This window comes from Ixodes scapularis, unplaced genomic scaffold (assembly GCF_016920785.2).
Source record: "Ixodes scapularis isolate PalLabHiFi unplaced genomic scaffold, ASM1692078v2 PGA_scaffold0__279_contigs__length_252992795, whole genome shotgun sequence".
In the NCBI taxonomy this organism is placed as follows: Eukaryota; Metazoa; Arthropoda; class Arachnida; order Ixodida; family Ixodidae; genus Ixodes; species Ixodes scapularis.
In genome coordinates, this window is record NW_024609835.1 from 111,657,579 (window position 1) to 111,678,913 (window position 21,335).

General features: G+C 44.8%; 1 protein-coding gene across 1 annotated transcript in view; it reads left to right on the top strand.

Annotated features, from left to right (window-relative positions):
• LOC8038292 (serine proteinase stubble) overlaps positions 1–21,335 on the top strand; it is an 80,219-nt gene that overhangs the window by 50,932 nt on the left and 7,952 nt on the right. The window contains exon 5 of the mRNA XM_040500064.1: positions 10,311–10,579. Coding sequence (XP_040355998.1) covers positions 10,311–10,579 — 269 coding nt within the window. The remainder of the gene's footprint in view (positions 1–10,310; positions 10,580–21,335) is intronic.

Sequence of the window (21,335 nt, forward strand, 5' to 3'; positions counted from 1 at the left end):
ATACAACCAAATGTATTTGGTCTCCTCCAAATACTTTTCCAAATACATTCCTCAAAATTTATGTCAGCGACTTCAGGGCACCTGCAATGGGTTTCTGGGCATCTCATTTTAATTTTGCATCGCACACTTGGGAGTTAGTTTGCGATGCTTAGTAAGGTAATAGAAATATAATCACAAACAATATAATCAGCTTGGACGTAATAGGTGAAAAAGTACAGAGCCTCAAGCAGCTTTTTTTTGTCGATTACATTTTGGTATAGACCAACAAAGAACCGAGACGACCAAGACACACAGCACTAGCTAGAGAATTTTTTTATTGTTGCAGCTCGCATCAGTTACGAAAATCTGGACGACCCGCGCATTTATAATGTTCCAGTCAAAACCAAAAATATGGATAGAAATCAGGCTGGAAAGCATCACAAGTTGTCAGAGGCACTTATCTAGTCAGTCTGCCTGTGAACGTCGATTTCTTCACTATTCTTGCCCTGGACTAGCACCGTAATCACAGTCACTAAACACTTGTGGTTGATTGAGAGACACTGCATTCGGTGCAGAACGTTGTTTTCCTCCTGCTCTGGACAGTGACAATAAATTTGAGGGGTGTATTTTTGCCCACAAAATTGTATTTAATTACAATTGTATTTGAAATACCCATGTTTTAGTATTTAAATACAGACGTCAAATACATTACCCAATTTGTAATTAAATACAAATTCAAAATACACAAAGTATTTGAAATACGTATATTAAATACTTGTATTAGAAATACTGCCCATTCCTGTTTTATATAGACTACGTAGTCTAGGATATTCTGCACAGGAACAAGAGATACGTGTCAATATCGTACACGTTCTAGATCAGTCGCGAAAGATAAAATGAAGATCTCGACTGGTGAGCTTCGAACCCCGAGTCGTCGTGTGGGAGCCGCGCGCGATGCCAGCTCGATCGAGCACTCGAGAATATTAAGGAGGCATTACTGTAGTTGCATTATTGTGATCGTCTCATAGAGAAAACGGTGATGGGTGAATTAATCCTTGGCCATGACCTATTAAGCAACGTTAAGAATTGTCTTTTCCTGATAGTCGAGTTTATCAATGTTTGTATATTTGTGTCTATAGGTATATACACTGTGTATTTCCTACCAAATTATCAGTTGCTTTTATCACACTCCTGCGGTACCGCTCCTTGAACGCTGCCGGATATTCCGATTAATAAATGGCTAAACTACGAAATTAGGCAGTCGAGAGTCCCGGCTCAATTTAGCTCGGAAATTGACGTCCCGTTATATACCACGACGCGCGACCTGACGTCACGCGACGCGGTCACGCGACCTGACGTTCCGGTGTCAACCCTCGGTGTGACGTGGTGTCATGTCACGTGAGATCAATTTCTACAAACGCGCGCACATATTTTCGGAATACTGGGTTCCGTTAAAAATGATTCTACGGCTTAATAAGTTACGAAACTAGGCGCTCGAGAGACCGACTGAGATCCTCAAAGCAGCCTCCTCGAGAGGCCAATCGGAACTCCGGCGGCTCGTTTGGGTGCGCGTGCATTGAAGCGTTTCTCATTAAATGCATTGCCGGCCGGTCGCGCACCGCAGCGCCAGAAAAGATCAAAGGAATACACAGAGGAGATTCCTCCGTTTCCTGGAGAGCGAACGAAGCCCGTACCGCACACTCCAGAGGTTCCTCCGGTCGTTCACCTCTTTGGGTCGGCAACGAGTCTTGCTGGGTCTTCTACGCGGAATCAAAACCATCTGCCAGAATTGCATAGATAGGTGGTTTAATAACACCACGATGATAATGGAAGGATTTAGGATAGGAGACCCCACATTTTGATTCCAAAAGAAAAACTTGGGTTGTGCCACTGCGCAAGCGCAGTTGTACAATATAACGCCCAAGTTCTTTGGGGGGCCCAAAGCGTGGATCCTACCTGTTCTTAAACTTTCTAAAGTGCTTTACGAGTGTTGGTAACCCGTGCATAACTAGAAAACCGATATAGACATGCTCATAAGTTATAACCGTTAAGTTAGCATGGAGGCCACTGGAGTTCATTAGCACAGGAACTCAGAACAGAGCAGCTTGTAATATGAGATTATCAGATGGGAAGAAAACCTAATTGAAACCAGAGAGGACATTTGCAGTTTTAAATGCGTGCCGTTCAGGTGGTTTATCGAACAGGTGGCTTGCATGGAAGCTCATTATCGATGATATTCAACTAAGAAAATCATACGCACGTTACCAAGGTCAGGATATGGATTTACAAGCAATCGCTCTTAACGAAAATTCGCAAAATGTTTGGAGTGCAATATACTCGCTGCAAAATTTACCTTTCAGGCTCTCTTATATACTCATTATAATCTGCTACACCATAGGATCAGCAGTTGATGTCCCTCCTCCAACGCAAGCTTTATTTTACCTTCGATCACACTCCTGCGGACACGAAGTTAAACGCGCAGGAAGGCAGAGCGCGTGCTGGAGGTACAGCGCCTGCTGATACATCGCAGAAAATTTTTCTAAGGCGGTCCTCTCTCTTTGTTCGTGCAAAAACTGTCTGCAGGCATGTTGGAAGCATATACTTATATGCACAATGCAAACGCGCTTAAAACATTCGTGAGGCGTGTATCCAGATAAATCTGTCATCCTGTCTGCAGAGAAACACCCTGTCTTTCGTACGATGTAAGAGCAGGGAGACTGCGGCTTTATGTTGTAACAGGTTGTAGCAAGCTGCGAGTTGTGCACACGCTATCAATGCCCAATGCTTAAAGGGCAACTCCGCTTTATTTTTTTTATATTTAGAAAACTATGCAGCCCTCTTCAGTGTCATATAGGAAGACCACGTGTCAAATATTACCATCTAATTCCGTTTATATATATAAAAGCTCGAGGTACATCGAAGCACTTCTTATGAGCTGTGAATGCGAAAGCATGCAAGCCGCTCGTCCACTCCATTTTCGTCTGCTGCGTACTTTTCGTCACCGGTCAGCGGGCGTGCTCCCCTGGGCACGCTGACCTTGGACGCTCCGTGTTAACGGCGCGCTGATGGACACGCTGCGCCATGGGGTGAGCGGTCGTGGAAACTGGCGAGCGCAGCGGCCAATGGGAGCCCCGTCGACGCGTGCCAGCCAATGGAAGTGAAGGCGAAATCCATCAGCTTTACTTCGCTCCTTTGGGATTGGGGGAACTAGGGTCCGTTTTCGCGCTTTAAACTGTTGACGTCAGCTCGTTCCATGGGACAGTTAATGCTTTCGCATTAATAAACTGGCCAGCAAACTTTCAAATGAGCCAAGTTGCCGAAATCTGCTAACTCTAGCGCGCGACGTAAGGCGCAATCAACAGCGCAGTCAATGCCACGGAGTTGGAGTAGCCAGCATTGAACCACTACGTCAGAATCATCTCTACGTCATTCTTGCGCTTTGCTTGTTTTTACTTCTCAGAGCGAAACTAAACTTGGAGCGCTGACGCTAGCGTTTCTCCTCGCAATTGAGGCGACCCGAGCTTCTCAGGGCTCGGAGGGTTCGGGGGCTTGGGGGGCTGACGCCAGCGGGTGCCTTGCCGTTGTTTTTCTCTGGTGCGCAACAGAAATCAGCACTTAAACAGGAATATAGATACTAAGCTAAAAAAAAACTATTAGTGCAGTTGCAAATGGTTACTTAGTTGCGGTATGAATGTGGTACGGTCTATCTGGGTCACAATACTGTTCGGCAGGTTATTCCATTCCGCTACTGTTAACGGCAAAGTAGAGTTAAGAAACGCGAGAGATGGAGCGAAGATCGGGCGTACCTTACACACGTTATTGATGCCAGGAAATAAGCGATTGGGTGAAAATTGCAGTGACGTTCTGATGTCATTGTTACGATAATAGATCTTTTGAAGAGAGGACAGGCGTGATAATGTTCTTCGGGATGAAAGTGGATCGACGTTAGAGTTTATTCTTAGTGAAGTGATACTGGTGTCTCGTGAGTAGCCTAAAAATATAAATCCGATTGCGCGATTTTTAACTGCCTCTGTGTTTGTTACCAATAAATGTTGCCAAGGAGACCAAATGGATGACGCGTATTCGAGTTGGGACCTCACACATGTAGTGTTAGCTAGATTTTTTTACTGACGACGTGCTAATTTTAGATGGCGTCGAAGTTAGCCCAAAGAGCGGTTAGCGACAAACAGGATGTGTTCCATGCGAGATCGCTAGAAAAGTGAACACCGAGATATTTGTACGACCGACCCTTGGTAATAGGCTGGTTGCCGATTGTATAAGTAAAAATTATAGCACTATGAGCACAAGTTAGGGAAACGAGTTGCGTTTTAGAATAATTAATTGTCATTTTCCACGTCTTACACCAGTCGGCAATAACGTTAAGGTCAGCTTGTAGAGATTTTTGATTGTCCAGGTGAGACACACAACTGTAAATTATGCAGTCATCTGCGAACAGTCGTGTACCGGATGTTATGTGATCAGAAAGGTAATTTACAAATATTAGGAACAGTAATGGCGCGTTCACAATGGAAGCGGATTCGCGAACGCAAAGCGGATCCGCGCGTTCTCAACCGGAAAGCGGCTGGCTGGAATCGAGCGGTTGGAGCGCGTTTTTGCCAACCGCTTCGGGACCGATTTCACGAACCGCAAAGCGGCAACCAATCACAAAGCGATGCTGACGTGACGTCAATGATTTTTGAAACGAGATGGCACCTGTCGCTGGTGAGGCGACCAAGGCGCTGTAGTCCTAGCGTTACAGCTGACAAATCAACGGAGAAAGGTGATGTTCACGTCCGCCACTTAAATCCGCCGCGAAAAGAATCGACTCGTAATTTTAACGGGCTTCGCACCGGTGATTCGGTTTGGGCAAGAGTGTGTTATTCCAGGTGCCACAGCCCGAAGCTCGCTGCCTTGTTAGTCTCTGTCCGTAGAACGTCGGAACCCGCCCCTGATCGACCGAAACGTCAGCTTTTCTACCCACGATAGTCACGTGAACTATTGAAAGCTCTCGACACCGCGCATGACCAAAACGAAGGGCGATAGAGACGTCGTGAGCCTGTTTGCGTAGCCAACGCACTACCGCGGAGCGGGCAGGGTACCTGCGCTAGCTCGACCTGTTTTTACTACTAACAAAAAAAAAAAAAAAACATAAAGGAAACATACTCAAGGAATAAAGTGTACGTTCCAGACGATGAAGAGGTAACCCATACGACCTTTATTTGAGCTTGATGTCAAACAAATAGCACACTCGATCGACGTGCGAGTGACGAGAGGAGAGTCCGCTACCAACGAAGCCACGACCGGGTACTGCTCGCAACTTTGAAAATAATAAGAGCGAACGAGGAGGAAAACTGACCCTCTATCCGGAAAACAAGGTCAGCTGTTCATGCGGAAAAAATCCACCTCAAAAAAGAAAAAAAAAGTAAAGAAAAGGTCGGGGGCATCCTGTTCTGAGTCAACAAGGCGCGCCTGGCTGGGCTTTGCTTGTGGGCGAAGTCGAGGGAATCACAGGCGAGTTTGGCGGGTCCATGCCTCTTTTTTCGCTGCCTAACTCGTGATGCGTGCGAACATCCCCCCAAAAAAACATCAGAGTGCCAAAATAGCAAAATTTTGACTTAGGATTGTGGATTAAAGTGGATTTTGGATTTTAAAACAGGGTTGCCAAACGCAAGTCTCGAAAGATTACGCGTGATCGCCGAGAAACCGCCAACCGCCTCTCGGTCTGCCTGAACGGGGTCGCTCGCAAACCCCATCCGCAACCGCTTCGCGAACGCGGATCCGCTTCCAGTGTGAATGCGTCATAAGGGCCCAAGAACACTGCCCTGAAGGACTCCGGATGTTACAGGACAATATGAAGATTAGGAATCGTTAACTACAGTGTTCTGAGTTCGATTGGTTAGATTGCCTGACCCATGATACCACTGATGGATGAATATGAAGTTGATTTAGTTTAAGTATTATTAAAGTATTTGATACCCTATAAAATTCCTTAGAAGAGTCAATAAATATGGCGTCAGCCTGTATGTTATCATCGATGTTACTGTGTACTTCATGGACAAACTGCACCAGTTGAGTTTCGCGGGAAAATGATTGAAGGAGCACATGCTGATTTGTAAAAAGGAGGTGGTTATTTTCGAAATGCTTCATGACGTTTGAATAAATGATACGCTGGAGACGTCTACGCACAAACACTGGTTAGAGAAATCGGATGATGGCTCGGTGATGAAGTTCGATCGCCTGATTTACAGATGGGAACAACTTTGCAAACTTTCCAGTCTGTTGGAAGCTCGCCAGAAGTTAAGGATTGCTGAAAGACGATAGAAAACAAGCCAATTTGATTTGGTGTTTTTTAGTAGTTTGGAATTACTTTTGTCGTCACCCGAACTCGATGATAGCTGGATCTTTTCTATTGAGTTTATAACTCTTGAATAGGTTATTTCAATGGCGTTCATGGGTGGCTGGTCAAATCTTGAAGATGAGGCCTGTTGTCGTGGTCATCCGACGTGAAAACGGTGCTGAAATAATGGTTAAGGCTGTTGGCACTTTGTTCGTCTGCCGGTGCTAAGTGGTCATTACTGAACAGGTTTAGCTGTCTTCGGATCAATTACCTCCTAAATTTTTTTAAGGTTTATTGTGAACAATGTTAATGTTAAAAAAACTTGCTTTCGCTTTCACAATCGATTTTTAATAGGTGCTAGCTATCAAGTTTAACTTTTCCAATACGATGTCAGTAAACGACTGTTTAGCATACCTAAACAACCTTTTTTATGTTAAGCTAGTGATGCGTTTTGTCGTGCCGTTCAATTTTAATTGTCGGAATGTAAATGTTAGCAAGAAGCGTGATTTTGTTCTTGAACAACGTCCAGTTTTTGTTCATTGTTAGGTTTTCACAGCCGCTCTGAAAACTCTCGAAGAATATATAAAACTCGTTGTTAATGGCATCATGATTAGCTGTATTATAGTTTTTAATAGTTTTGAAGTATGGTGACCTTTGTTGAACCTCAAACGCAAAATTGAGATGAATGACGGCATGATCACGAACCACTAACAGGTGAATGATATGTTATATATTTTACAGGTGCAGCGTCAGTATTGAGGCAGAGATATGAATTTTGTTATTGGTTGGTCTCGTGGGCTATGTGATTATCTGAGCGAGATTAAATGTAAGGCAGGTATCCACAAAAGTGCCCCAAAGTGTGGTTTGAAAATAAAAGAGTATCCCAGATTAGGTCAGGACAATTGAAATCGCCTAAGAGGATGCATGATGCGTTGGAGGATTGTTTGGAAGTAAGAGTCGTGATGCTCTTCAAAGAACCCATTAACGCGGTTCGGCGGCCAATAGCACACACCGAGAAAAATGCAGGAGGAGTAGGAATGAAGCCGTAATCACAACATTTTAAGAGAACTTGGAACTTGAACCAGGCAATCTACAATGTGATTTCGTACAGGATTTGTGAGTACACCGCCCCCACGACTGAACTCCCGGTCGCACAGGTAAAGGGTGTAATTTAAGGAGGAAGAAAACACTTTTAAGTCTTTGATATCGGGTCTCAGCTTGGTAAAAATCACTCTAATCGCTGCTTAATGTCGAAGACTATGACGAGGATTGCGACACCGTAGACGTGATCGTCACGAACCGCGTGCTCGAAATGCGAAGATAAACGAGGATGCTTGTTATGTTACGAGGACAATGACTGAGACCAGAACCATGTCCATTCCATAAGCGTCGTGCCCCGAGATCCTGTCTCAATCTCACGAGCTCCCCAACACTTCCTTATTTCCAAGCGCGTATGTCAGGAACATCGCAAAGCTGAAGCTGTAGACGCGAAGAGAGCCAAGTCTGTGAGTCCGTGCAAGGGGAAGCCGCACGTCGGGCAGGCGACGTCACCAACACGACAACCACGACGGCCTTTTCGAATGGGGAAGGTCCGAGGGTCCCGCATATAAATCGATTTGTCCACAAAAATATCGCGCCATTTTTAAAACAAATTTAGCAGAGATATAGCAACATACAATGGGTTCCTAGCAGTATAGTTATCTCATATTTTATTTTTGGCGTATCCTAACCCTTTAAGTTCATGCGTGATCTACGGATACCGAAATAATATTGGCTGGAAAAGAAAGCCGTCGCTTCTGTCGTTGTCATTGCGATGTATCATATCTAATTTTGTGGTTTTGTTAAGAGCAAAAGCGAACGCGTTCACATGCGCCTCGACCTTTTGCATTCCGTGTAACCAGACATTATAGCATTTATTGTGATTAAAGAGCATACTTGTGACTATTATTAGCGTAGTTCGTAAGCACGTGCTGCAAACTTCTTGCTCAATATATCCGGACACGCTCGCGCGGCGAAGACTGGGGACGAGTACGAAAATTTCTGCAAGGTGTCGCCCGTAAAGTTGTCGCTTCAAGAGTAAAAGGTTACCAACCACGAGAAGTCCCCGTGCGCTCTCGACGGTCGCATGGCCTCCGACTTCGCGCTTCGGGATCTCGGAGGCCATGACGGACGCGAGATGGTTTTAGACGACGCCGACAGTGGCGGGACCTGCGTGGCTACCTCTCTCCTTTCGACGGCAACGACAACGTAGGCTGAAACGCGTGTCTCGGCTCGGTGATAATGAGCCTTAAAGGGATGGTGAACCGACATTTGGATTTCAGAAAACACCGCAGGAGCTGTAGACGGGACGCTACAGTCTCTACAACACTACTCGTAAGGCGATGTCTCAAATGGACAGCCGTATTTTTGAAGAAAGAAAAGAATAAAGGTCGATATATAATGAGACCGACGAGGCGCGTGACGTCAAGATATCTCGTTACCTCCTCTCTTCGTTTCTCCCCTCAACGCGGCGAGGCGGAGAAGACGCGCGGCCGGTCCCTCTCCTTCTCGGAGAAATAAGACGTGAACATATCTGTCAAACGTGCCTCCTCTTTTGAGAATTACGGTGTATGTAGCGTCTTGTTGCACGCCTTTTGCCGCCGTTCTTTGTGGAATCCAGATTTCCGTTCAACATCTCTTAAAAAAAAAAGAAAAAAAAAAAGAAAAAAAACTTGAAAATTAAAAAAAAAGTGTTTTTTAAACAGTCTGGTTGCGAGTCGCGACACGCGTGTAAAAAATAATTCTAAGGCGAAAAACAGTTTTTTAGAAGAATATTGACGGCGCGAGACCCGATTTAGGCGGTAGGTGGTCGGTAGTCACCTCGATTGCACTTGTTTTCTCTCTCGGCATTTCGGGCGCATGGAGGAGAGGTGGATCGGCCTGGCCATCACGTTGTGTTGGGGAGAGCGTATGACAATGTGGTTGAGGTGGAAAGAGTGTATGACCATACCGTGACGTCATGGACCTGGCGCGCCAAAGTGAAAGTAATCCTCCCGCCGACAATATTGATTAAAATTTTTTTTTTTACGTAAAATTATTTTTTGACCCGCTCTGAAACGTGGTCGGGTGTAGCCACGTGACTTCCGGTAACCCTCTTCTCTAGATTTCTCCCTCCTACTCGGTACACATCGTCCGCATGTCGCGGCCATGAGCTTCCGTGCTCATCTCTCGGTTTCAAGCAGTTGGGATCTTTTGGCTTTATTAAAAACATTCGTCACTCTGCAACAAAATATGCGGAGAACAAGTTGTCTGCTTCTTGCGAGGGAGTTGTGGTGACGTCAGAACGACGCCGTGCTGTGACTGGCTTTGATTGAAAGGATAGTGGGTAGGTCTCAATGTTAGAGGCCTTAAAGTCTACCCTGCATTTTTTTTTTTTCATTCGGCCAATAAGAGCTCGGCGTTCTGACATCACTGCAAGCTTTGCGCAAGAAGCAGACGAACTAGCGCTCGGCATCGATTGGGTCGTCTGCTGACGCCATAGTAAACAGCCTGGAAAATAATAAATTAAACATTTTTGGGGGGTGTCAGTGTCTCTTTAAGCAACTTCAAGCTAGGATCACTATTGATTCTCGCCATGAAATGCCGGCGCTGAGTGATTAAGAATCGCAGGGCATGGCTTCTTGCTTCTTGCTTTGTGATTCATTCTTCGGGACCTTTATCCACAGGTGCCTCATTGGTTGACGAGTTCTATTAAGACACTCACCAGGCTCTGCCTTTCTTTATGAACTGTGAGAAATTACAAAGGCAAATGACTTCATTTATTTAACTTATGATTTATTTCAAAATAATATTGCTAGTCTCTTATAAGACTACGATAGGAAAAGGCATATACGCCTCAGTCAAAAAAAAAAAAAAAAAAAAAAAAAAAACAGCCGAACAAGAAAAGCACGATACACTTTGATACCATATTTAGCAGAGCCCCGAACTGATTGTTGGACGTCCCTGACATGCGCAGCGTGTCCCCCAACGACATAATGCTGCGGTTGGGCGAGTACGACCTGAAGAGCGAGCGGGAGCAGCTGCCGCACGTGGAGCGGCGGATCCAGATCGTGGCCACGCACCCGCGCTTCGACGCCAGCACCTTCGAGTACGACCTGGCCCTGCTCCGCTTCTACGAGGCCATTCCATTTAAGGACAACGTGCTGCCCGTCTGCGTGCCGGACACCAACGACTCCTACGTCGGCCGAAACGCTGTTGTTACCGGCTGGGGTCGCCTGTACGAGGGTACGTGGTCCTCTCGCTAGGTGGCGCAAGTTGCCGCCCGATTCAAAAGGCCAATTTGTATTCATTTATCGCTTTATTCATTCCTCTCTTGTTGGCGGGAAATGGTACTTGTGACGTGTTGCTTTTGAAACTGTCGCCGCCGAGCGGCCTAAACGGGGTGGTCGGGCGAGTTAATTTCACACGCGCACAAGGTTACATCCGCCGTCCCCCACTGAGCATCCAAAAGGCGACCTGTTGCGTGCATCCTGGCGCACACGCGTTGCTAGGTATGACGTGGTAGCCTAATTTTAAGAAATCAGCCAATCCAGCGCGCGCTCTTTTGCTAACGCGTCTATTGTCTGCATTTTGCAAATACGCAGAATTCAAACGCTCATGTAACAAGTTCTTAATGCGTTCACGTAGAGTAGTCAGTGTCTTACTATCGTGGAAGCTCTGGCCGGCAATCGAACCAGCGGCTTCGTGACGTAGCAGTTATGGAACAGCCTAGGTAGAGAATCAACGCTTATCTTTTCCTCCTCGTTTGATGCTGCATAGGTGGATGAAGTAAAGTATATACGGTGTCCCAAGTCATCAGGCTCGATCTAAAATGGGCCGTAAAAATCGACGCGTGCATGCAGCAATCTAACCTTTTCGTCAAAGCTGTATGTCACGGGTAGGTTTTTCTCGTAAAAATAGAAAGCGTAGATCCCTTTCTGTAAAAAAATAGGGCCAAAAAACTTGCCGGGGTCAACGGCGGGCGCCGACGCAGACGACCAAGTCGTGCAGCGGGGCGGGTTTGGCGCTCGTATTGATAGATGGCGCTACCTCCCTAGCGAGACTGCTCGCGACTACCATGATTTATTCAAATAGACATAATATTTTTGTAATGTACGTTTGGTTAAAAAATAAATCCAGACAATAAAAGCAAAACTTAAAGATAAAAAAAAGCTTTTGCATAAAGACGGCGTTTTTGCTGCCAACGGATTTCGTCTACGTATCGTAAGCTTTCTTTCGCTGATCGGCTAACCCTTCGGACGCCACTCCCGGCGCCATCTATCGATACGCGCGCCAAACGCACCCCGCAACTCCACCGCCACCACCGAGACTGACTCTAGGCCTCCGCGCGCTTCCGTGACGACACGCATGCGGGATGGGCCTGGAGGTCGGCTTCACCTCGCGCTCAGAAGGTTTACGACGCGCTGGTTACCGAAGGCCGCTGATACCATTGCTTAAATAGCGCAAAGACAATAATGATTAGGACTATGCCTAGAAAATAGTTTTCCAAAACATAAAAAAATACCAATAGTTTTTTTTTTTGCTTTGTTCATACATAAACGCCTGTGCACCGCGATGGATGTTATGAACACAAGTCAAATCACCGCGGTACCTGTAAAAACCTCGCTTCTGGCGCGATCCCTTCTGCAAAATATTTATGTAGCCACTACAGTGGCGATACCTCACATTCAAAGAAACGCGAAACGCAAAGCAGATTGGCAATACAGAGGAGGAAAGGCCAGGAAGGTATTGACTCAGGTTTTCAAAAACAAGTGATTTATTACAGGAGATGACAAAAATGAAGAAAAGAATGCAATACAATATCACACAAGATGGATAATGCACTTACGCAATTCTGCCAGCATGACAGAATTACCTCTACACAGTCGAAATGATTTTCACTTCTGCGGAGTTGGCAGCTTTCGGGTTTCTTTTGGATTAGTCTGTTTGTCATTTGCTGTCTGCAGCCTCTGCTTTCCTTTCAGAATGCTTAGTTGGTTGTTTACCGTTTTGCACAGATTGTTCAGCAATGTATTTGCCGCTGCACTCAAGATATGATGCATGAGCTCCTGTTGGGAATGACCGAATCGCAGTAGTCAAGAGGCTCAAAATTACTGAGAAGCACGAGACACAAGTGGCTCCTTCTGGTTGGTCAGATCAAGAAATTGTGAAGCATACTGCTTGTTTCTCAGCTTGTCAAGGACAATTTGAGTGAAGAGCACTGCGTTCAGTACAACTGCTTGAGGAAATTTCAAGCCTCCCATTGTCATACCTGCAATGAGTATGTTTTCGTGATGGTCCAAGTCTGTAAGTTCTAACACAAGGGCTTCTTTACAAAATGCAGACATCAGCTTCTTCAACGCAACATGTACACCCTATCCTACAACGTACGTCGCAGCCGGCATCCTTGTAGCTTTCTTCTTTATGTCAGCATTTGTAACCTCAATTTGAAACTGCTCGTGAACTGAATCAACAGTGATTTTCGACACGGGTGCTACTCGACCTCCAAGTCAGGAGGGTCTAGTACTTTCTGCAGCCTTAGTTTGTTCTCAGATTCGTAAATCTGTCAAACCGAGACATGGTCCTGGGAACCGCTCAGCAGGCGGTACTGTCCGAATCTTTCTTCAAGCGAATCGGTCTGAAATTTTTCAAGCAGAACATATTTGAACCGCAGCTCCTGCAAACAGTACAGAAAAATTTCACGCAGAGCATGGCTTGTGTGACCGAGAGCCATGTGCGTTTCTGGTGTGAAACGTCCCGCATCACGCTTAAGGCTGGCCCAGGAATCATCATCATTTATTATTCCCTGAAGGCCCAGGGGGCATTACCACTCTGGGACTTTTTTCAAAAATTCCAACTGCGGGCAGGATGCTGAACTTCCTGGGTACTACATGTCATCCCGCAGGCGTTCGCCTTTACTCGGAGTCTTGACATTTACGATTTGCCCCCAAGTTAGAATGGTGCCTATGAAGACTGGAGTCTCTTTTGCATGCTGAATGGTGGTAGAGTTCAGTGCAGCTACTGTTGACTCGTTGAAAATTCGCAGTGCAAGCTTAACATTTTGACTTTCCATATTGGAAGGGTCGAGTGCCTTTAAAGACAGTGTTGGTGCTATCTTTAATAGCTCATTTTGTTCGGCTTCAAGCAGCTCGCGCAACGCTTTAAAGGATGCTGTTAGGATAGGCGGCTTGGGATCAGTGCTACTTGGGTTGGGGAAATACATGCACTTTCCACTGTTCGCTGGTTCAGCCAATTATTTATCACTGACTTCAACACGTGAACTGGGTCTAAAATGTAAAATAGTGGCCGAGATGGATCAGCTGGATGCGGATACACAATTCTCGCCTGAGGAGGGTTTGCAAAAAACTTTATTGCCTTCCGATTTATCGAGTTGTTCGAAACAACTGCTACAATTCTGAATCCAAGTACTTCTAGGTCAGCGATTAGTTTTCTTAAGAGTTCCTCTAGTCCTTTTGCGTCAATTTGTGCTACAGGCAGAATGTGAACAACGTCTTTGTGGTTTGAGAGGAGGCTTTGCAGCATGAAAACATGAGCTCTTTTAGCTGGACTTGAGCTGTTTGCAGCAGCACCTGTGACATAACCACCATTGTAATCAAAGTACGCTTGTATGTGAATTTCATCCATCATAAGAGTCACAGTCCGTCCGTGGTCTTTCATAAGGTTGAAGATTGTCTTTGCATAGTCTAAAAAACAAGAGTCTTGCTGCTCTAGGACAGGGCTCACTCCATATCAGCCCTCCGCCGTTGACCCTGGCAAGTTTTTTGGCCCTATATGTTACAGAAATTGAGCTACGCTTTGTAATTGTAATTTTACAAGAAAAAAACGACCTGTGAAATAAACCTCTGACATAAAGTTTAGATTGCTACTTGCAGGCGTCAATTTTACGGTTAATTTTAGATCGAGCCTGGTGACTTGGAACACGATGCTTTAGTTATTGGATGGCTCATTCAGAATATTTATGTTATGCAGAATAAGCCATGCAGTAACTGATTATTTCGAATGTCACTTATGCGCCATTCAGCGAAGGGTTGTAGATAAAGAGCTCGGCAAAAGTTTTGCGGTGTCCCCATCCAACCGTGATTTCCGCATTGAGCCTCTTCTGCTTAGGCTATTTCACTAAACGCTACATCACGAAACAGCTCATTTGGCAGTCGCCATCAGAACTGTTCTCTCATCAGACAAAATACTGGTCGTGCGTTCCTTATATGTTTGGTGATCACTATACAACGTAATTGAATCACCAGGTGTCCATCGGCACTAAATTCAATTCAAGAAATTATCTTCCACGTTGCGAGCAAACAAAGCCTACACCTTTCAGGAAGCCTCGCCGGTAATCGTGGACCCCACACCGAGGGATGTCGCTGATCCCCGTTAGATATAAAGGAACATAATCACCACTCTGCAGACCGTGACATATCCAACCATCCAAAGCTCACAAAACCTGTTCGCACTGAGCCCACTGTATTCTAGGGCAGTTTCTTGTATTCCGCCCGGTTACGTTTTTGATATCACGTTCACGATTCAGTGTTGTCAGCTTTTACACTTCGTAGGGTACCAATATTGAACAATTTCTTGTGTGCTTTTAGACAAATATTTTAGAAACAGATGGCGTTTCGTTATGACTCATTTGGAAATTGCAAAGATTTTATGTTGCTCTTTTTCCCTTTATTTTTTTAAGGAACCCGTGCAAGTTTTATTAGGACGGTTAACAGCATAGGCATAGCCATTTAACCTCGTTTTCCCTTCCATTTAAGCATACCCCAATAAAAGGAAAGAATCTTTATTTATTTTAGGTGTGAGAACCAGTGTTGCAAAATGGGCCCCCCATTCCATTCCAATTCCATTCCGGGAATTAAAGTTTTCGATAATTCAATTCCTTTCAACTCCTAGGAATGGGGACACTGGGCGCATTCCCACTCCTGGAAAGGCTGAATCGTTCCATTCCATACCTCTAATTCCTAAACGTAAAAATTGGCACTTGACAGCTGCATTGCATTGCAGGGTTGGGCAGAAATAGTCAAAAATGTATTTAAAAATACAAATACTGGGATAGAAAAAAATAGCAGCTAAAATGTTGGTACTAAAATATATCTGTAAAAATGTACCGCGATACGTATCGGAAATACATTTTAAATAAAGTCAAAAAGTCTTTGGAAAATTAAATACAGGAATACACTTTAGGGAGGGCAGACATATAAATACTGATAATGCAATACATTTTTCAATCATAATGTAAAAAACCTGAGATTGTGGTAAAAGCACAGAAACGGTGCCGGAGAAGAAAGGCAGGGGAAAAGAACGACACTGTTTCCCTGCTTTTACCACAGTCTCGGGTTTTTTTACATTATGATCAACATCCACCAGCTCGCCTGCGCACTCACAATTTTTTTCACATTTTTCGAATTTCTTTGAGACGCCAACTGAGATGAGGCTTTAAGTTTGAAGTGGAAGTTTTTTTTTATTCCGAAATTATTTTCCCGCAGGCTTGGCGCTTCGCCTTAAAGGTATACTCGCGGTCAGCTTTCTGTGGCAATGCCGTCAATACTAGGGGAGAGTGCGCACCAACCGCCGCACACGCGCTTTCCTCCTCTCTTCGGATTGCCACAGAAAGTTGAGGGAGTCTTCAATGGGTTCAAAAGACGTTCCATAAAGGATTGACCGCGGTCCCTTCCCTGGCATCTTGTCTGTCTGACCAGTAATGCGAAAAGACTTCGACCTCTATATGATTTCCATCAAAATGACACCATGCCCCTGTCCAATAAGGGCGCCCGTCTCAACACTGATCACATGACGTCACGGTGGAATGAGCTAGTATTCTTGTATCTGTACGTGTTTTGCCTTGAACATGAAACTTTACTCACGCTGCTGTATGAATACGTACTTTCGTTGTAGGTGACCTCGTTGAAGAACATGCAGGAAGTTGCATTTGGAATTTTCGAGAATAGGGTGGAGCATCCTGAAGCACATGTCTTATCTCCTGTTACGGTTGAAAAATCGATACGGTGGCATCCCTTGTGACGGTCCTAACTGCCGACCTTCCGCCTCCAACGCATGAATGGCCGTCCTCACGTTTCGGCTAGCATCATCCAAACAGAGACCTCGTGGAATGCGACCTGATATTGCCGGCACCGGTGTGAGCTCTCCGGGGAAAAGCGCGCTCGAGACCAGTCGCAGGAGTACGAAGTCTGGGTTGGCACAGCGAGGCCACGTCTGGCCTTCTTCCTGGGTGTCGGATCACCAGAGCAGCGGGTCAGGTTCACGTCGACGGATGACGTACCCTTGAGCCGTGCAACAGGCGCAGACGCATTGGGATTTGTGTTGAGCTTCACTGGTGAAAGGCGCCACCGCCGCCCCCCTTCCCTCCCCCCTTTGTTCTTTGCTTTGACGCTTCTTTTATGTATTGCAGTTCTTTTTTTTTTTTTTTTTGCGTATGCGTTTGTTAGAGTTCCACGCGGGTTTGCAGTTTCCCGCTCATTTTATTTCTGAACAGCTGACTCGCTGACTAACTCGGTATAGCTAAACGTAAAAAAAAATTAAATGAATAAAAAGTATATATAAATACCGGGCCCATTCCATTCCCATTCCATTCCGGGTAAAAGGCACCTAATTCCATTCCCATCCCATTCCCCTCAACGTTGCCGCCATTCCATTCCCACTCCATTCCGGGCTCGCGAAGAAGTGGAATGATTCCGGAATCATTCCAACTCCGGAGAGGTAACTCCGCCACACTGGTGAGAACATAATAGCGCTTCAAGACAGGGAGGAGAGTAAGAACGAGACAACACATTGCGCTAACTTCAACTGCTTAACTGTTAGCTGGCGTGGCATGGGATTGGTTGAATGGCCCGATGATGCAGAGTGTTTATTCCCTTGCATTTCCGAGGATTAAACCAGTTGAAGTTTGCGCATTGTGTTGTCTCGTTCTTACTCTCGTCCCTGCCTTGAAGCGCTATCATGTTCTCACAGTTTCAGTACCAACTCGCCCAAGAATCCGCGTTACTCAAGTTTATTTTAGGTACTTAGGGAAACAATAACTATTATTTCAAACCAAAGTGACTTCGTCTGGTAGTTTTGACTACTTCAGTGCAGGCTTTGTGAAAATCTGCTCGTAAGCTTACTGTGGTTGGGTTCTCAACAATATCAGATGTCTCAAATAGGGGCCAGGGTCCAACCGCGAAATTCAGTTTCTTAACCTATCGTGCTACGATTTTGTGCAGCGCTGCCCACAGGTGGTGCATTTTTTTTTTTTTTTGTAAAATTTGCGAAGAGCGAACTTACCTGAGGAAAAAGTAAAGAATGAAAAAAGTCTTAACTCCTATGGAAACCGATCGAAGCCACCGGTCTTCAACCAATACGGCGCCCTATTGTTTGAAGACCGGTGACTACGCTATATTTCCGTAAGAGTGAAGTTGTTTTTTGTTGTTTTTTTTTTTCCTTTTTCCTTGGGTACGTTTGCTCTTTGCAAATTTTATAGAAAACAATGCACCACATGTGGGCAACGTTGCAGAAAATCATAGCGCGATAGTTTAAGAAACCGAAAACCGTGGTCGAATTAAAGAGCCTGGCCGCAACTTGTGACACGCGGTCGTTTAAGGTAGAAATTGAGAGATAATCTTATTTTCAATTGTCGCGAATAAATTAGATTTTTTCATCCTGGAACAAATGTCGGGGATGAAAATATCTCAAGAAAGCGTTTAATAATGACGAAAAATTTGAGAAACACTATTGAAACTTTATTGCTATTTAATATTACTTTATAGCGTTTATGAGATAACCGTTCAATTGATCAGTTTGACATGTCTACAAAGTATTTGTTTTGGTACGCGGCACCAAAGAAACTGTACACTAAACACGGAAAACTTACATGGATGTGAATCACAAGCCTGACCCAAAGCAAAGTTGATTTGTGTGCATTGCTAGGAATATGTTTGATATTGCTATTTTTTTTCTGTTTCCAAAGAGATTACTTTCTAATGTCTAAAATAAGTCTCCGAAAAGAACCGTGATAGGGCGGCATTGGCATATATAGATACGTTGTGAAGGTAGTCGGACAATTGGCTCATCTAAGTAAAAAACTAAACTCCTCGTCGAAGCTGTCGTTTAGTGGTCTATTTGCTGTTATGTAATTTTGAAACCTGGCCATATTTTAATTTAAAGAAAAAAACAAACTCGGAGGGCACTTAAGCTTCGCCTTTGAGAGTGAAACGCGATAGCGTTATCGTGCCGCGGGCGCACTGCCTTCTCATTCGCCGAGTTAACGCGCCTTGCGGGGCCTAGTCTGTTGCGTGTCTTGCTCGCAACCGAAGGGTCGTAGGTTTAAATCCCGCCTAAAATTCTTCCATCTTTTTAAAGACTTATTAATTATTTTATAAACTTACATCATTTCAGACATGCGGCGACCTTTAATTCGCATTACTTGTCGTGTTTTTATTACTTTAATTTCACACGTGACGTCACGTTTCATGTGAGCATTGTGGGTTGTTTGAAATTTGCGCGCGAGGTTATGCACGTGGCTGTGACGTCATGGCCCTATCGACCAATCAGAATTTACTCGTCACGCCACCGACGCCTGCTTTTCTTTGACACGAGCTCCTTAACGCTATCACGTTAAAAGTAACGATATTAATAGGGAATTGTAGTAGACCGTTTCCGCAGCCCGCTAAGCACCCGGATAGCGCTCCGTAATCCGCCACATGACCCTGAACTATGCAGAGAAGGCTGGCGGCGCGCACGCGCAGCTGCGGCGTTTTGTTCGGGGATAGCGTAGCGGAGGAGAAAAACGATCTACTACAACTCCCTATTGGTAATTTTAATGCCGGTTAAGGACGCAGGCGGCTGACACTCTTGTCGCGCGCTCCTGTCGAGAGGCGGTACCACATAGTGTTGCATATTAGGTCGAAGTTGACATAAAAAACAGCGTCCAGCGATAAAAGCCATCGCCCGATTTAAAGGGTTGAACCGTATGCATCTCTTCATCCATTCAGCAAAATCGGACGACAGAGATGCCAGATGCGTCGACAGTGAGTTCAAACATCTGAAACGTTAGTGTTCTTTTTTTATATAGCTTTAGGTAACGAAAACGAATCCGACACTGTAATATGAGCCGGAAAAATCGGCGGTCACATATCGCTAGTTCAAACTTTCACCGGATATGCACTGAGCAGGTCAGTCTTACCGTGTGTTATTTCAACGCGTTCTCTTTCTTTCAAGGAAATGAGAGCAACAAACCTGACAACGTCGGGCACGTTAGCAGATGACCAAGTTGGCGGCTCTATTAACTTATGGCGCCATCTTCCGAATGGCGCAGCCAGTAGACAAAAAAGTGCGTCGTCCGCTCGATGCACCTATAGCGAGATGGCGCCACAAGTTAATAGCGTCGCTAACTCAATCGTCTGCGAACGCGCCCGACGTTGACTTTGGCGAGTTTGTTGCTCTCATTTTTTTACAGGAAGAGAACTACGCCTTAAAATTTCAAACGCTAAAATCGTCCTGCTCACTTCACATTCGGTGAAAGAGTTTTCAATGTGCAGGCGCCGATTTCTTCGGCTCTTTTTACAGCACCGGTTCCGCTTGTTCTACCCTATTATAAGCCTCAGCTCACTCCTAAGTTATATGAAACAAAGATTATTGTTTTTATTTTCACATTTATCGCGTTCGTCATGGTGTTCTTCATATGCTATATGTGTCAACGTCGGCGCCTATGCGCGGCGTTCAAATTTACATTGACATGCGTTTGACTGTTCAATGAAACAAAGTGCCACCTTCAAATATCTCAATGACTAAAGAACACCTAAGATGAAAATCTGACCTTTTTATGTAAAGGCACCAATTTTTTCGGCGCATTTTAATTCACGTGATAATTAGAATGCACGACCATTACTTTGTTAATTAAATCGTGCATTAGCAAAAGTTCGTAGGGAAATTGTCTCGTTCTATTTAAATTGTTTATCTCTGCACCACTGCGACACTCATTGTAGCAGTGTTCTGCCCCTCCTCGTTGCCGCTAATGCTGACCACCGCCACCTACCTACCTCATCAGATGTCCCCCGACTCGATGGTTTCTCCCGTAATCTGCAGCTAAAGAAAACAACAAAACGCTCAAATGATATATTTTAAAGTCCCACGGAATTAAGTGGTACCGTACCGGAAGGTCTTTGAAACTTCTCTCAGTCCCGCGAATTCCAAAGCAGTAAGCACCGAAGCGATGCACCCCGACTCTCAGAGTGTGTTCTGAAGCAGCGCCAACATCGTAATCTCGATCGCCCTAAATGTTCTAGTAACAAGCGCCACAGAGGACCACACACCTTGGAAAATGCTGATTTCTGTTTCATTTTTTTTTAATCCTTATTTGTCGTCGCTTCACTGACTTTCAGGGTTAATGTCCCCCAACCGTGTTCCCTTGTAACGCCAGGCGAATGAGGGGCACCGTGAATTTTCATTAGCTTTAGATTGATCAATATTGGAGATGATAATGAAGCCACGACAAGAGTCCCTTCTAAAAAAAACATAACTTCTAAAGCAGGCTATGTGTGCAACAATTAAATTTAAGGCGAAACCTTTTTTTTTTTTTTTAATATACACTGTGCGGTTATATGAGCTGATTCAGCCGCGTTAAGGCCGGGCGCTGTAAAATCTATCTGGGGGCCCCGGGTACGTTAAGCTGTCAAGAAAAAGGTTGGAATGAATAACCAAATTTTTTCGCTGTCGCAATGTGGCAATCAGTTACATTGTTTAGAATGCCGGAGGCAAATCATGATACATTTCAATCCTTTCGTCAAGCACTAAACTGGACCAGCTCACATTGCCGTTGACTGCACCCAATGTAGCTCCCACGTTATTCTGAGTCCAAGCAAGGCTCGTCAATAATTTATAAAAAAAAAAAAAAACTAATCTTGTTAAGAAAGAAATTTTGACGTGACACAATATATCAAAATGATTAGAAATGAATGCTAAAAAATGACATATAAGAGCCACAGCCGGC